Source organism: Kwoniella bestiolae, chromosome 4 (assembly GCF_000512585.2).
Source record: "Kwoniella bestiolae CBS 10118 chromosome 4, complete sequence".
In the NCBI taxonomy this organism is placed as follows: Eukaryota; Fungi; Basidiomycota; class Tremellomycetes; order Tremellales; family Cryptococcaceae; genus Kwoniella; species Kwoniella bestiolae.
The window spans coordinates 42,230-57,435 of NC_089244.1; the positions used below are offsets into that span (position 1 = coordinate 42,230).

General features: G+C 47.3%; 6 protein-coding genes across 6 annotated transcripts; 4 read left to right on the forward strand and 2 right to left on the reverse strand.

Annotated features, from left to right (window-relative positions):
• Positions 1-235: 235 nt before the first annotated feature.
• I302_105583 (uncharacterized protein) lies at positions 236-2,377 on the reverse strand (the record flags this gene model as incomplete). Its single annotated transcript, XM_019191332.1, has 2 exons — positions 236-1,917; positions 2,080-2,377. The coding sequence occupies 2 exons, from the start codon at positions 2,375-2,377 to the stop codon at positions 236-238; spliced, it is 1,980 nt and encodes a 659-aa protein (XP_019045962.1).
• Positions 2,378-2,991: 614 nt separating this feature from the next.
• I302_105584 (chlorophyll synthesis pathway protein BchC) lies at positions 2,992-4,731 on the forward strand (the record flags this gene model as incomplete). Its single annotated transcript, XM_019191333.1, has 6 exons — positions 2,992-3,072; positions 3,159-3,431; positions 3,603-3,666; positions 3,787-4,064; positions 4,167-4,336; positions 4,449-4,731. The coding sequence occupies 6 exons, from the start codon at positions 2,992-2,994 to the stop codon at positions 4,729-4,731; spliced, it is 1,149 nt and encodes a 382-aa protein (XP_019045963.1).
• Positions 4,732-5,198: 467 nt separating this feature from the next.
• I302_105585 (uncharacterized protein) lies at positions 5,199-8,198 on the forward strand (the record flags this gene model as incomplete). The annotated part of the gene is made up of 13 exons (XM_019191334.1): positions 5,199-5,419; positions 5,520-5,578; positions 5,696-5,775; positions 5,893-6,030; positions 6,254-6,428; positions 6,529-6,639; positions 6,725-6,931; positions 7,037-7,091; positions 7,143-7,248; positions 7,328-7,418; positions 7,486-7,684; positions 7,780-7,917; positions 8,060-8,198. 13 exons carry the CDS (start codon positions 5,199-5,201, stop codon positions 8,196-8,198), a joined length of 1,719 nt encoding a protein of 572 aa, XP_019045964.1.
• A 139-nt stretch (positions 8,199-8,337) lies between these two features.
• On the reverse strand, positions 8,338-9,816 carry I302_105586 (uncharacterized protein; the record flags this gene model as incomplete). Its single annotated transcript, XM_019191335.1, has 7 exons — positions 8,338-8,676; positions 8,806-8,961; positions 9,033-9,191; positions 9,256-9,309; positions 9,382-9,594; positions 9,658-9,683; positions 9,759-9,816. 7 exons carry the CDS (start codon positions 9,814-9,816, stop codon positions 8,338-8,340), a joined length of 1,005 nt encoding a protein of 334 aa, XP_019045965.1.
• A 1,231-nt stretch (positions 9,817-11,047) lies between these two features.
• Positions 11,048-12,860, forward strand: I302_105587 (uncharacterized protein; the record flags this gene model as incomplete). Its single annotated transcript, XM_019191336.1, has 8 exons — positions 11,048-11,222; positions 11,286-11,392; positions 11,449-11,669; positions 11,728-11,800; positions 11,854-12,036; positions 12,089-12,208; positions 12,263-12,420; positions 12,473-12,860. 8 exons carry the CDS (start codon positions 11,048-11,050, stop codon positions 12,858-12,860), a joined length of 1,425 nt encoding a protein of 474 aa, XP_019045966.1.
• A 587-nt stretch (positions 12,861-13,447) lies between these two features.
• Positions 13,448-15,194, forward strand: I302_105588 (uncharacterized protein; the record flags this gene model as incomplete). Its single annotated transcript, XM_019191337.2, has 5 exons — positions 13,448-13,668; positions 13,724-13,780; positions 13,847-14,400; positions 14,459-15,102; positions 15,159-15,194. The coding sequence occupies 5 exons, from the start codon at positions 13,448-13,450 to the stop codon at positions 15,192-15,194; spliced, it is 1,512 nt and encodes a 503-aa protein (XP_019045967.2).
• Positions 15,195-15,206: the final 12 nt, after the last annotated feature.

A 15,206-nucleotide genomic window follows, 5' to 3' on the forward strand; every position in this document is an offset into this window, starting at 1 on the left:
ATGATGAATGTTTCGATCACCGATTCTCATCTTATCGTCATCATCGGATATCTCATTCCCATTCAGGGTTATTATGTTAAGTACTAGATTATCTCACAGCGATAGCAGTATACTACCTGGTCAATGATCAATGATGCGAGCATGAGGTAGCCTGTGAGCAGGATGCGGACCATGATGTGTGCATGCATTGGCACTTCTGGCATTTGCAATGGCTTTACATGACTCAACCGGTGAATCACCACTTGACACCCTCATCCCCATCTTCACCTTCACCTCCTTCCTGTCCCTCCGCCTTCACCCCATGATCATCCACTGGATCTTCCTTCTCCTTCTTGACATCATCCACTTCAACTTCTCCATGTCCATATTCCAACGGAGCAGGTGACTGCGGTGTATCCTCGGTCACGATCTGCTCTGCCATCTCACTGTAAATCTTATTCTCCGCTGTCACCGAAACAGGCGAAGATCCTCGAGTGGGAGGTACAGAGTTGATCAGAGAAGGAGCGATTGACACTGATCTATCTCTTTCTTCATCTTCCCCAGGTCCAGGAGTTATCGTTTCCCCTCTAATACTATTGGTAATATCCACTTTCTTCTTCTTCTGACCACTAGTGCCAGTACCACCTGAACCTTTCTTCCTTTTCACAGAGTTGCTATACTGCAGAGCAGCTTTCTTCTCGTCTTCTAATACCTTTTTGAGTATGTCCGCACCTTCAATCTCATCTTTTTCATCATATTTCTCTTCTTCCAATCTGAATTCGTCCCATCTTTGACATATCGGTCTAACCCTCTCCTTTTGATCATCAGGCCCATCACCTTCATTCGGCGAGGTAAGATTGTCGGGTGGGAAATCAAAATCCGGTCCAGGGTTGAACTTTGCTTTACCTTTGCCAAAACACGATATCATGGGATAATAACCTAATGTACCGTCGTCATGTATAGTTTCATCTTCATGTGATTTCTTCCCATGTCCAGTGGTGGCCGTATGAATAGGTGGTAATGGGATGAAGTCGTAAACATCTTCGAACGCTACTCCTAGATGCTCGCCGTTGAGGTAAAATTCAATTCTCGATCCTTCTAATCTCTTCAGAGGTCTGGATCCGTGGGTTGTGTCTTCCGTTGAAGTGTTCTCATTTTTGTTCTTCTTGGTATTCTTAGTTGTTGCGCCTTTCTTACCACCACCTTTTTTAGGTATCGTACCATAACTGTCACCATTTCCATTCGCAACCCCATCCGTCGCATTTCCATCTCCATGACCATTGGCAGCTTTGTTCTTCTGCGCAGATAATTTCCCCTCTCTGTCAATCAGACTATCCATTTCCTTCGAAGGCATATACTCGTTGGATTCGAAATAACTTTGATTCTTGTATATGAACTGTCTTCGTGGTCGTTTAATTTTCGCTGGGTCGTTCTTGGATAGATCCTCAATCGAATCTCGCTTTGGAAGAGTAATCGAACAGCCTATCACATCACCAGTGCTAAATGATCGACCAGCGTATGGTTTCGGTCTTGCTATATGCACTTTTTCACCGTTGACGTCTCGTATAGAGTATGAATAGGCATCGGACCCAACCGGCGCATCTATGTTGGCCTCTCTTCTACCCCAACCTATCCTCACATGCGGATTTGAAGACATGAGATGTCCCCGACCACCTCCTGATGATCCATCCCCGCGTTCAATCTTCACTTCATAATACCATCTTCCATCGCGGACAGCAACGTTCGCTCTGGCTGAACGGAATCCTCGGTCGTTGGATATTGTCAGTGCTGTGGGCGATATGCGCATATAGGCGGATCGATCTAGCCATGAAATGTGAACGGGAGGTAGTGGTGGTGGATAAGGTATAGTACGGTGGAATGGGTATCGAGGGTGAGGTGAGGGTGTTGGGGAGATTGCACAGGGGGTGTAACGGAAGCCTTAAGGAGGTGCAGGTGGTCAGCCAAATGTGGGCCGTGTCAGTGAGTCAGATAATTGTTTTGATGGGGAACAGAGGATGAATGTACTGGATTATGATCGTGGGATGGATGACAGGCATGCTTTTATAAAATGCTCAACCCCAACATGAAAACCCTACTCACCCTTCGAAACAGGTATATCCGCCCACAAGAAAGATTCCTCCCCGTATTCTTCTCCATCCCCACTTCCAGGTTGCTGTACACCCAACCTAGCATACTGTCTCCTCTCAGCGGCATCGTTCCTCTCTCTCCTTGATTGATATTGATTGGATAAAGTGGATGGACCTGGACCAGCTAAACCTTCAGCAGCCAAGGAAGAGGAAGAAGGAAGTGCTGATGAGTCGGGAGGAATGGATGGAGGTGCGGGAGTGGAAGATGCCGAGGAGGCTGAGGGGGATAGACGTCGTTTCTTGACTGGCATGATACTTCTTCCGAGGGAGATAGAGCAGGTCAGGCTGAGTGCTAGTTGAATGATATACTTGTCAACAAAGAGAGAAGAGAGATGAAGATGAGAAGAAAGAATCAAAAGGATGAGAGAGAGAGAGAGAGAAGAAAGAGAGGAAAAAGAGACATGGTTGAGATGTTAGCTATACGCGTCTGACATGTGGATGACACGTGGCAGATGCGCCATCGGTGTTACGTCATCACTTTATGTAGTACCGGTGTATGTGGGATATAATCGGGCCGATGAATGGCCATTTGTTATTCGTTATTATATACATTATGTAGTTAGTGGTTATACATGCATGCATCCTATATCTAGTCATCCTGGTATTTGGTATACTGGCTGTTCGGGTCAACAGGGGGGTGAGAGGAGAGGGAGGGGGGCAGGGGGAAAGAGATGCACGCAGCGGAGAGATCAAGTGCCGATGGATGAAAACAAAAAGTAAACGAGTAGTAGCATCAGAGCGGAGAAAATGACCCGCATCCATCTCATTCAATATATATATATACAATACCATCTTGCATTCTTATTCTTTCCCTCTTCCATCCTATAAGCATATACATATAGATTTAGACATCATCGCATCCACCATGTCAGACACTCAGATCCAGGTCAAATCAGACAACCCTTCATTCGTATTGCACGGTATCGAAGATGTCAAGTTCGAGAACGTGAGCTACTCGTATTCCCGCTGATTATACAGCGATTACAGCGCATTCTCAAACGCATTTGCTAACCCTCTGTATGTATAATGTAGCGATCAGTACCAGAGATCAAAAACGACGAATGCCTCATAGCAGTCAACAAGACCGGTATCTGTGGATCAGACGTTCATTACCTGTTACACGGTCGAATCGGTGATTTCGTATTGGAACAACCCATGTGTTTGGGACACGAGTCCAGTGGTGTGGTAGTGAAATTAGGACCAAATGTTAAGAACGATGGAAGGATTAAAGTGGGAGAGAGAGTCGCTATGGAACCTGGAGTTAGCTGTAGGACATGTACGGAATGTAAGAGTGGGATGTACGAGGTGAGTAGGGGTGGTTCATCATTGTCAAGGGATATGTAGACTCTAAATTTAGAGGTAAGAGTGGGGATAGAGGAGTGAGCGAGTGAGTCGGGGTGACATGTGTGGCCTGGGTGCTTGATGGATATCTGTAATTGGGGAGATGATATTGACAGCTCTCTCTCTGTACTGCAGCTCTGCCCTCACATGGCTTTCGCTGCTACCCCTCCCACTCAATTCGGTACTTTATGTCGATACTGTGAGTGAATCGTTCGATTCACTTGACTAATATCCTACCTATGACAGCCGTGTCATATCCACCCTGCACATCTAACTTGCTGAGAGGATCCAAAACTAATACTTTACTTATACCCTCCAGACGTGCTCCCAGCAGATATGCTCCACCCCATCCCCGAAACCGTATCCTTCGAAGACGGAGCCATGATGGAACCGCTCGCAGTCGGTGTCCACTCTGTTCACGCTCTCGGTCAACTCCAATCAGACCAGGTGGTCATCGTATTTGGTGCCGGTCCTGTTGGTCTGCTCTGTATGGCAGTTGCGAAAGCTTTGGGAGCGAGAAGGGTCATTGCTGTGGATATTCAACAGGAACGATTGGACTTTGCTAGATCCTACGCTGCTAGTGATATCTTCTTGCCTGTGAGTTGGACGATATCTTATGGTATTTTTGCCTCTCAATCGGGATGTTCCCAAAGATAGTACTGTACTGATCGGGCTCTCTCCCTTGTGTACATCATGCAGGGCGCTCGAGATCCCAACGAAGCCATGGATGTCTACTGTGCTCGAGTTACCGAAGAGATTAAAACTACCCTCAACATCCCTTCCAGAGACCACGGTGCGGTTGACCTCGCTATTGAAGCGTCAGGTGCGCCTACCTGTATTCAGATGGGTATCAACATCTTGAAGCCTGCGTGAGTTTTCATCGCATAACCACCTGATGTAGAAGACCACCACACCTTCTCTCTCACATCTTTCTCATTGTGAGATTGTTCGATTGGACTGACGATATCCCCACCTTTGCAGCGGTACATACGTCCAAGTAGGTATGGGCCGAAACATGAACGTCCCCCTCCCCTTGTTCCACGTAATCAACAAACAGCTCAAAGTGCTAGGTTCATTCCGATATGGACCTGGCGATTACCCCTTGGCTATCTCTCTCGTCGAGAGAGGTCTGATAGACTTGAAACCATTGGTCACTCATCGATTCGAGTTTGAGGATGCCAAACAGGCTTTCGAGGTGACTAAACTGGGTAGAGATGAGGGTGGGAAAGGTGTTATCAAGGCTATTATCAGTGGCCCAAAGTAAAGTTTGATTAGATTAGTTGGAATGGCTGGTGACTTGTTGAACAGAGGTGGAGATGGACATTCTTTGGATCCTTCGTGTATATATGACATAGTTCATGCAGATGCATCAGTCTCAAGAGTAGTGCTATGGATACCAGTTACTGCTAAGCATCCTGTGAGGAGATATCACCAAGACAGAGCAGAGAGAGGGAGGGAGGGAGACTGAAAGTTACAACAATGACAAGTCACGTCCTGAACCAAACAAACATGGATGAATACACCTCCTCCTCCTCCTTCTCCTTTGTCAACTGGTTCATTCAACGTTGCATATACAGTATCACATCTTAACAACCGACCATACACATCTCAAATGTAGTTGATCGAGTATATCAACAAGAGTAAATCAGAGCGATATTGTATCTCACAATAGTTAGAATATAGAATATCACCTACTTGAGGTTTTGCATCACGTACAGACCAAATCATATCATGACATACTCTACCAGTCCAACATCACCAACATCATCAACAACACATTACCCCAATACAAGCCCAATCGCATCTTCAAGTCAGCCATTGTTATCTGATGACCAACCGGATCTCGAGCTGGAAGATGAGACTGAATCTGGTATACAGCATAGAAGGGAGGAGAGACAATCGATGGAGAATGAGGTTGACGAGGGGATGATTGCTGTTCAAGGAGAAGATACGTGAGTGTATCATTCGTTATCTATCTGCCCAATGTACCAGACGTGCTTGACTAGTTCTTCATCTGCTTGAGCTGTATACTAATTATTATTCCCATTGTAGGATAACGAGGTTCGTCTGGGTACTGGTCTTCACGGCTGCTCTATCTGGGTTATTGTTTGGTAGGTCGTTCATTCTCGAAGAGCTTCTTTTTTCCAAATGCGTCCCATATCATCAGCCCCCTATACTGAACTGCATACGGCTTCAAAGAAGGCTTTCTCTGACTGATGGGTCTGCAGGCTACGACACAGCAGCCATCGCAGGTGTGTTGGTAACTATCAAAGGTGATCTGGGTGGACTTTTGAGTGTTTGGCAGCTGGTAAGTGGTCGAGAGCCCTCCCTCGCAGTATCTATTAGTCAACGTCGTCGCCTTCATCAGTCCAGTCGTGCAGGGATGCGTTCCCTATACAGCGCTGACCCGAGTTCTGACTTGCAGGAAGCAATAACATCATCCACCACACTTGGAGCTCTTCTAGGTGGACTGCTGGCAGGTGGATTGTCTGATTATACGGGACGGAGGATGGTCATTGTGCTGGCCAATGTGGTGTTCATCTCGGGGTCGTTGATACAAGCTGTGAGTGGGGATGCAATAGTCTACTTATCTGATCAAGTTTGTTATCTCCTGTTCTTCCTCTTCTCCTGCATCTTCATTTTGCCGTTTGGTCCTTGTTTTGGTCACTCAGAATTACCCTTATGAGTGAGACTCTTCACTGACCGACCTCATGTCGTGATCCGCCTCATCTCTGCATCTCTCCCTCCCTTCTTAATACTGATGCGCTTCACTGCAACCCACCTAGGCATGTCACACAGTCGACTACATGATCGCTGGTCGATTCATAGTCGGACTAGGTGTAGGTTTGGCAAGCTGTATCGTGCCGCTCTACATTGGTGAACTGGCACCGACGAAGACGAGGGGTAAATTGGTTACAATGAATGCGGTGGTAGTCACTCTGGGACAGGTGATAGCTTATGGTGAGTCAGGTTACTGAGCTGCGCAGGTGTTTTCTCATATCAGCTCGGAGATCATTCATTCGTAATTATGAGGACAAAATGCTGATCTTTGCGTTGGCAGCCGTTGGTGCATCCTTCCAGAACATCCCGAATGGGTGGAGATGGATAGTAGGTCTAGGTGCAGTACCAGCTATGATCCAGCTAGCTGCTATTGGATTCTTACCTGAGTCTCGTGAGTCCGTCCGAAGTGTCCCATGCGTTTCCGTCGCATCTCTCCGTAGCTCACGAGCTAATCCGATACGTATGGTGTCATACAGCACGTATCCTCCTTCTCCGATCCAACGTCCACTCGGCGCATGCAATCATATCGAAGATCTATCCATTAGCTACTCCACATCAGATAGACCAGAAAGTCGGGATCATGCGAAGGGCGGTACAGCAGTCTAAAGAGATTAGTGACAGTACTACGTTCGGACAACGGCTGAAGAGCTTATTGAAGAATGGAGGGAACAGACGAGCTTTGAGTAAGTGGCCCTCGACTTCCTCATCACTGTCAGTACCAAAGAGCTATCGCGTCGGTAGTTTTGGGCTTGAAGTGCAATTTGCGCTCATGTGATCTGTCTCGATAGTCATCGGCTGTGGACTTCAGATATCCCAGCAATTCTGCGGATTCAACACTCTCATGTATGTCAAACTCGCACCAATTAAAACCATGATCCGCTGACTTTAAGACAGGTACTACTCCGCAACTCTGTTCGCTGTACTAGGATTCAAGAATGCTACGGCCGTTGGAATGATTGTTGCATCTGTCAACTTTCTGTTCACGCTGGTGGCTCTGAAGGTGGGTGATCGTGTCTACCAGATAATCATGACCTTCATCGCAGATCTCGTTATTGACTTCACCGCCTCGGTTTGATCAGATCGTCGATCCCCTAGGAAGAAGGACGACGATGCTCTTGACTCTGCCAGTGATGATTGTCGGTTTGATCCTGGTAGCGTTCTTCTTACATAGTGAGTAGGGGAACAGCTGTCCCCACACCGTAGGGATGAAGCTGAACATATTGTCATCGCTCCATAGTCCTCACAGCTCAGACGGGAGGTGAGTTAGTAGAAGGCTCAAATTATCCACTCGCTATCTCCCTACTCGTCTTGCTATCGATGCTGGTCTACGTCGCTGGGTATGCCACCGGTCTCGGGAATATACCATGGCAGCAAGGTGAATTGTTTAGATTGGAAGTGAGAGGGTTGGGAACGAGTATAAGTACTGCTACCTGCTGGTAAGTCTGAGTTGTATCTTCACTGGACTGGGCACCTGCTTCTCCATCATGATTGCAATTGAGGATAAGGCTGATGGTTTTTCTTGTGTCCACAGGACCGGCAACTTGCTTATCGCTGGGTCGTTTCTGAGCCTCATGCACGCGATTACCCCTACGGGTGCATTCGCGCTGTATGCGTTCTTCTGCATGCTGAGTTGGCTGTTCTGCTACTTCTTATATCCGGAGACATCTGGGTAAGCTCATTCCGCTGCTCACTACCCCCTCCATTATTTACCTATCGTCTTACCTACTTTACATAAACCCAAATGCTCTTGAAACTCGACCTTCTTCCGTCGAACTCAGGCATGTGTAGCTGACAGTGAATCCAATTCTTAGCCTGTCACTCGAAGAGGTTTCTCTTGTATTCGAGGACGACTTTGGTGTACTCAAGTCTCAACAGATCCGCAGAGAGAAATCAGAAAAAGCTAGAATGGCTGAGGTGGACAGACTGATCCATGACGAAGTAGGCGTATGATGTCGAAGGAGGTCAGAAGACAGCCCGACACCTCCCATCGATTAGACCGGCAATATATCACTATGTTCGTTTGCGATGTATCATTCCATGCATATGCTTGATTACCTTCTCACTTTTCTGTCTTCAATCACTCACATGCCTAATCCTGTCTGCCTGTACATACCGACACTTCACAAGCATCCTTCTCACCAGTATAAGGATCCCACCCATCCAGCATCTCACTAGTATAGATCAACCCCGGATCACCCTCGGCCGTGATCCCCTCAGCTTCGTCGGGAGCCCAACGAGTCTCGTCGATCGGTCCGTTGTGGAAGGCAGTCTCCCATTCTTCGGTGGGCGGATTGGGCGTGACGGGCGGTTGAGCGGTCAGTCGAGGTGCCTGGAGAGAGTGTCGTTTCTGCTCGGGAGTAGCTCGGACCCATGAGAGGTAGGCTGGGTTACCTGGTTTGACGACGTTGTCCGCTACGAGGACTGTTCCCTGTGTTTGCGAGACTTGTCAGCGATGCGATACAATTGCAGCAGACCCACAGCGGAAACTGTTGTGCCGATGTGATGAGGTGAGGACGAAGACACCTTGGGGATAAGGTAGAAGAAGGTGGGCACTTACAGGTCCGACCAGCCCTTCCTCCTCTAACACCTTGATATCAATCGTGTAAAGCGGTTTCAAGTGATCCAAAAACACCATATCGAATTTCAGTGGTCTTGGCATGTTGAGGGTTTCTCGAAGGGATTTTAGATTGGGTGTAGAGCTCCCGACGACCACCTGGATCCACTCGATCAGTCTCTATACAACATGGATGGGTCTAGACGAAGTACACGGGGCTTGCAACTCACCTTGATGACTTTGTCCAAGCCTGCTAGTTTGAAGCCACCTCTGGCGGTCGTAGCGTACACTTCGCTCTTTTCAAGGGAGATATACCCAGCTCTATCTTCTTCGGTGTTGGATGACCACTTCTCAGGATATATGGAGTTCGGGTGTAATTCAAGGAGATGCTACGATTAACAATATGAGCTGATATTCATGAATTGTCTTTGGGGTGAAACGCGAATGACTTACTCGAGCGAAGGAGATACCAGAGTAACCAACATACGTACCCAGCTCGAGGATGAGCTACTCACATATGAATAAGCCAAGTTCCTCTCATCATGATGACTGTTGTCCGAAAGGAACAGAGAAACTCACCTTCGGTTTCTTCTCCTTGACCAAAGCTTCCACTTGTCGTCCTTTGGTATCCCCCACACTCATCAGATACCTGTTCTCCCCTTTGCCGAACTCATGAATAGCATCCAACACTCTCTGCGATCTGTCTTGTAGTGACAAATTGGAAGTTTCTTCAGCGGAAAGCGATGGGAGCGATTCGAGATGTTTTAGCAGAGCTTCTTCTCGTCCATCACCCTGCAATGAGCACCAAAGGTCAGGATCGTTGGTGTTCATGGGTGCAGGAAGGATTGGACTTACATGGAACACCGTCCCCTGTACCGGCTCTTCAATGGCAGAATCATACCTAATCAGCGTACATTGCATATAATTCACGGTCGCTTTGTCAATCCCGCACTCACCGTGGTACTTGGCAGGAGCTGTCTGAGCGTCAGCTTTAGATTTTGTAGCGGTGACCATGTTCGTTTACTGTGTTTGTCTATGTCTGCGATGAGGTGAACGATGACTTGTGCATGTGATATGAACACTGCAGACAAAGCTTTTGGTATCACGCGCGCAAACACTCTCTCGCCAAACCATGCTTCCGCTGACACGTTGCAATTGCCATACGCAATACCATGATCATGCGTAGACAAGCGATTACAACCCAAATCATCATCATCGCAGATTTCATTGTTTTATCATCGGATCTAAAGGTGATCTAATTTACCGGGGAATGTGTGATTATCAGATAGAAAAGCAAGATAATATGACATCAGTCACGTTACTCGAATACATCTTCTGCGATCAAGAAAGAACAAAGTTAAGATCGAGACATTTCTCAGGCGTAAACTACCCCTATAATTACTTGATGAAGCTATTTCCAAGCACCCCTAGTCCAGAACCGATCTATCCCACGTCGTCAGCGGCAGCGGGTTGTACGTATTCGTGACGATCCGTAGCGTAGATTTGTTCGATTTTATCGATCGGAAACTACGCCTAGCCGGTGAATCACGTGAAGAGATGCGATTATCTAAAGATAATCTGGTCATCATTCTCATTTGATCTGCTCGTGGTAATCTGTGACCAACCCTGTTTTCATCACGATGTCGTTATCCCAGGTCAAATCAGCTTCCCTTGTTCTCCCGTTCAACGAGCGAACGGTGTCTGCCTTGGCGTACAGCTTCTCTCGCAGCTTCGTTTACACGTTCACACATATTCCATTCCTTCTCTGATCGCATCGTTACGATGATCCGATCGATCGCATCATACCTTTACCCCATTGCCAATAAGGGGGCGCCTCATTTGTTCAGACCTACGATGGGAGAATCATTGCTGCTGATCCGATCTTTGAAGGCTTACGATGATTCCTAGGAAGCCGATGACAGAGTTAGTATATGTTTCTCACTAGTGCCTTCATCTGAGTCGGTTACAACAACTTTCCCAACTAGGGGTAAAACCCAATGATCTGGAAGGTTTCTTTAGGGATATGAGCTGAGCTTTCTGTGCGTTTCCAGCGATTCTGCATCGTACCGGCCCACGTTTCTTGTTGGTATACCTCGAGTACGCAATACCCGTCCAACCTATATATACGGGTGTATTGGAAACTTTTACCTTTTCTTCTCTTTCCTTCCTCTCAACTACCAGGCCTTCAATTGTATCTTAAAGTTCTTCGACCCTTCTGTAGCATAATCATCCAAAACATTTCACCATGTCTGATCTCACTGCCAAAGTTTCCAAGGATTCCCAAGGATCCATCGTTGTTGATGGGTACGAAGCCCTCAAATACAACTTCCACTACACCTCTCCTGTCTTCGATGTCAACCATGCTAAGCTAGCTGAGATTTACAAGCGATGGGGAAGAGTCTTGATTGTCATGGACACTAGTGAGTTTACCTTTCACCCACAACTCGCAACGCTAACACAGTGGGCTGATCATCTTCTTTCAGTCGTTCACCCAATCTACAAGCAGCAAATTGAGAAATACTTTGCCCACTACAACATTGAGATTACCTGGAAGGTTGTCAACGGTGGAGAGCTTCACAAAACCATGGACGTGAGTCATTTTGTGACCTCCTCTTCTGTTACTCCTGGCTGATATAAAGCTTTCAGACCATGCTTGAAATCGTTGATGCCATGGACTCATTCGGTACCGTTCGAACTGAACCCACACTTGTTATTGGAGGTGGTCTCGTCACCGATGTCGCCGGTTACGCTTGTGCCTCTTACCGACGAACGAGTAACTTCATCCGAGTACCAACTACCTTGATCGGTTTGATCGATGCCTCAGTGTCCATCAAGGTCGGTATCAACCACAAGAAGTTGAAGAACCGGTGAGTTGGTTTAACTGTCCCGATCTATGTTTATTTGCTAATGACTTCGTTGTCGTAGATTGGGTGCCTACCACGCTCCTCTTCACACCTTCTTAGACTTCTCGTTCTTGAAGACCCTTCCTATAGGTCAAGTAAGTCAGCTTCGGAACAATGCACCAGATTGTATGCTCATTTCCAAATGTAGGTCCGAAACGGTTTCGCGGAACTTGTTAAGATTGCTTCGGTCGGTGACAAGGCGGTATGGGAATTATTGGTCAAGCACGGTAAAGAGCTCGTTGAGACCAGCTTCGGTTACAAGGAGGGGTCAGACGGTGTCAGAGCGCCAGGTACTGAGATCTGTCACAGAGGTATCGAGACCATGCTTGAGGTGAGTCTCTTTGGACTATATACAAAATCGTAAAGCTGACCTTTTATTTCAGCTCGAATCTCCTAACTTACACGAACTTGGCTTGGACCGAGTTATCGCATTCGGTCACACCTGGTCACCTACTCTCGAATTGACCCCTCGAATCCCATTAAGACACGGACATGCCATCACTGTGAGTTGACATCCCCTGTTGCTCCTGAAGTCTCTGTGCTCACTTTGATTACAGATTGACATGGCCTACTCGATAACGCTCGCGCACTCCCGAGGTATCCTCAACGATGCCCAGCGAGATGAATGGTTCACCCTCGTTTCTTCCGTCGGTCTTTCCATGGACCACGATCTCTTCGATGATGAGCTCATTGGTGTCGCTACCGAGGCTATCAAGTGAGTAGTACAAGTCACATGATAGAGAATAGTTACTGATCATTTTGTGTAGGAAAACTCGAGACGGTAAACAGCGATTTGCCATTCCCGACAAGGAATTCGGCAAATGTATCTTCTTGAACGATGTACCAATTGAAGAGCTCCGATCGGTGCTCAAGGTACACAAGGAATTCGTCAAGTCGCGATACGGCTCAGGTGTCGGTAAAGAAGCATACGTTGATGCTGGTGATCTCGGTGCTGAACCTGAAACCTACGCGAAGAGCTCCAACACTCAAAAGCCTGTACCTGCCGACGACTGCTGTACCGCTCACAGCTTGAAGAGGAAAGGTATCAATGGCGATCACACCAAGGCTGCTGCCATCTCCGCTGGAGGTGTCCCAGTGGATGGTACGGGTGTAATCACAAACGGAGTGAACGGTACTTTGGTAGAAGCCAACTAGGCTTAGTGGTGGATCAGAGGAATCGATGTACATTAGCATTTTGTCAGAAGAATTTCATTAAATAAAAGCTCCTTGGCAGCAGAAGAAACATTGTTTACATAGCACACAAATACATGCATTTTTGGTGTAAACTCGACACTGTGTTTCCATGATACACCTCCACCGTTGAGCTTTGCTGAATTCACGATGTGAAGTGAAATCGGCACAACTGACATTCCTGGTATTTGACCCTGCGTCTGGCAGGCACGCACAGACGGATAGGAAATCGAATGCCATCTCGTGTCATACCATCGTGGTGACATCCTGGATAATTAGATCGCATTTCTGGGACTGTGACTGGGATCGGGATCGGTAACCGGAAGTACCTACCTCACGTTTTTCGATTCTTGGACAATTCATCCAGAGATCTAACCTTCTTCGCAGCCTTACGTCACAGCGGTAATCACGATCCGTCACACTGCATCATGATTGCACTCAGCTCAGCTGGCTCTCAATTCCGCTCTGAACCTTCATCACACACCTACTCGATGGGTTGACAATCTCGCGAACACAGTAGACACAAGCCAAGCCGTTCATCTGGTAGCAACATGGGACGCCAAGCGCCTACCGGTCTCCAAAACTTCTTCTCGAGCGTGATCCTGCCATGCCTTTCCGTTCTGTTACTACCGGTTACTGCTGCCGCAGTGCTCGTCTGCATGGCCTACGATAAGCTTCTCATTGGCAAATATGATACTCGTATAGGAGATAAGGTGAACAGCGAGAAAGGATGTGTGGTCATCAGCGGAGGAAGGATGTCTAAAGGTTTGACGTGAGTGCGCAAACCCTTCCCATGAAGTACAGACACGCACTCACATCTGGACTAGTCTCGCTAGAGCATTCAAGAGAGCAGGTTGGAAGGTAATAGGCGTCGAAGAGGAAGGGTGAGTAGATGATGGAGATCTCAAGACTGGGATACAATTCAATTAACTTGATTTTGCACAATACAGCTGGGGCGAATACTGCCCTATGCGATATTCAGCAGCGATAGACCGCTTTCATATCCTCCCATCCGCAGCCAGGTCATACGATCGATACTCGAAGAAACTACTCTCTATCGTTCAGCTCCACTCCGCAACTCTTTTCATCCCCGTCTCTGGAGCAGGATCATCTGTCGAAGACGCTCGTGCAGCCGATGAAATGTTTGTAGCGACAGAGGGCAGATGTAGGACCTTCATACAAGATCCGGAGACGATGGAGGATCTTCATGATAAGGATAAATTCATGCACTTGGTGGAACGATTAGGGATGCGTATACCTTCTGGAGAGATGGTGAACAGTGTGGAAGAAGCACTATCATTCCTGAGAGAAGATGATCAGTTCTTAGAACCCAAGTACATCTTCAAGTGTATGGGCTTAGACGAGAATCGAGGGGATATGACCCTTTATCCGTTGAAAGGGGATGACAAGGAGCTCACGAGGACCCGACAATCGCTGGAGAGCCTAAATCTGAAGATTACCAAGGACTGTCCATATGTGTTCCAGGAGTTTATACCAGGACAAGGTGAGTCCCTGACATTCAAGTCCGAGTATTGGAAGCATATGCTCATAAGGCGGCGTAGAATGGTGTACACATGCTTCCGTCATCACGGGCAAAATCACTTCCTTCGTCACCTGCCCTTCCAATGATATGCTCATGACTTATGAGAATGCGACTAGCGATGAGATTGGCCAACGGGCGGAACGATGGACCAAGATTTTGCTGGAAAAACTTCAGAAGGATCCCACACCGACTGGTAAACAGAGAAATCTGACCGGACATTTCTCATTCGACTTTATCGTCTCGACCAAAAATGGTGAAATGTATCCGATAGAGTGTAATGCTCGAGTTCACACAGCTGTTATCATGCTTCCGCTATCCAGAATAGCTGATTGCTATGAAGAGACAAACACCGTCAATACAACCATACTTCGCCCTGATGTGAACACCGCCCCGAGATCATGGATATACAATGATTTGATCATGCGATATCTACCTCTAATCGTATCCTCAGCCGATACTCTGGCCAAGATCCATCCATCACTCCCTGCGTGCGCTATCGATGCACGAAAAAAGCATACGCTCAAACCAAGTGAAGCACCGCTTGTGTGGAGGGAAGATCCTACTCTTGTCGCCGATGATTGGATCCCGTTCGTGGTGCTTTGGCATGTGTACTGGCCGTACCTTCTGCTTTCAAGATGGTGGAACGGGAAGAAGTGGACTAGAGTGAGTTGACAATACACGTTAATCAGTCTACTGGCTGATTTTAAGTCGAAACATAGCTCAACGTCAGCACTGGTCGTATCTTCGAAGCATGAGATATAGTATGT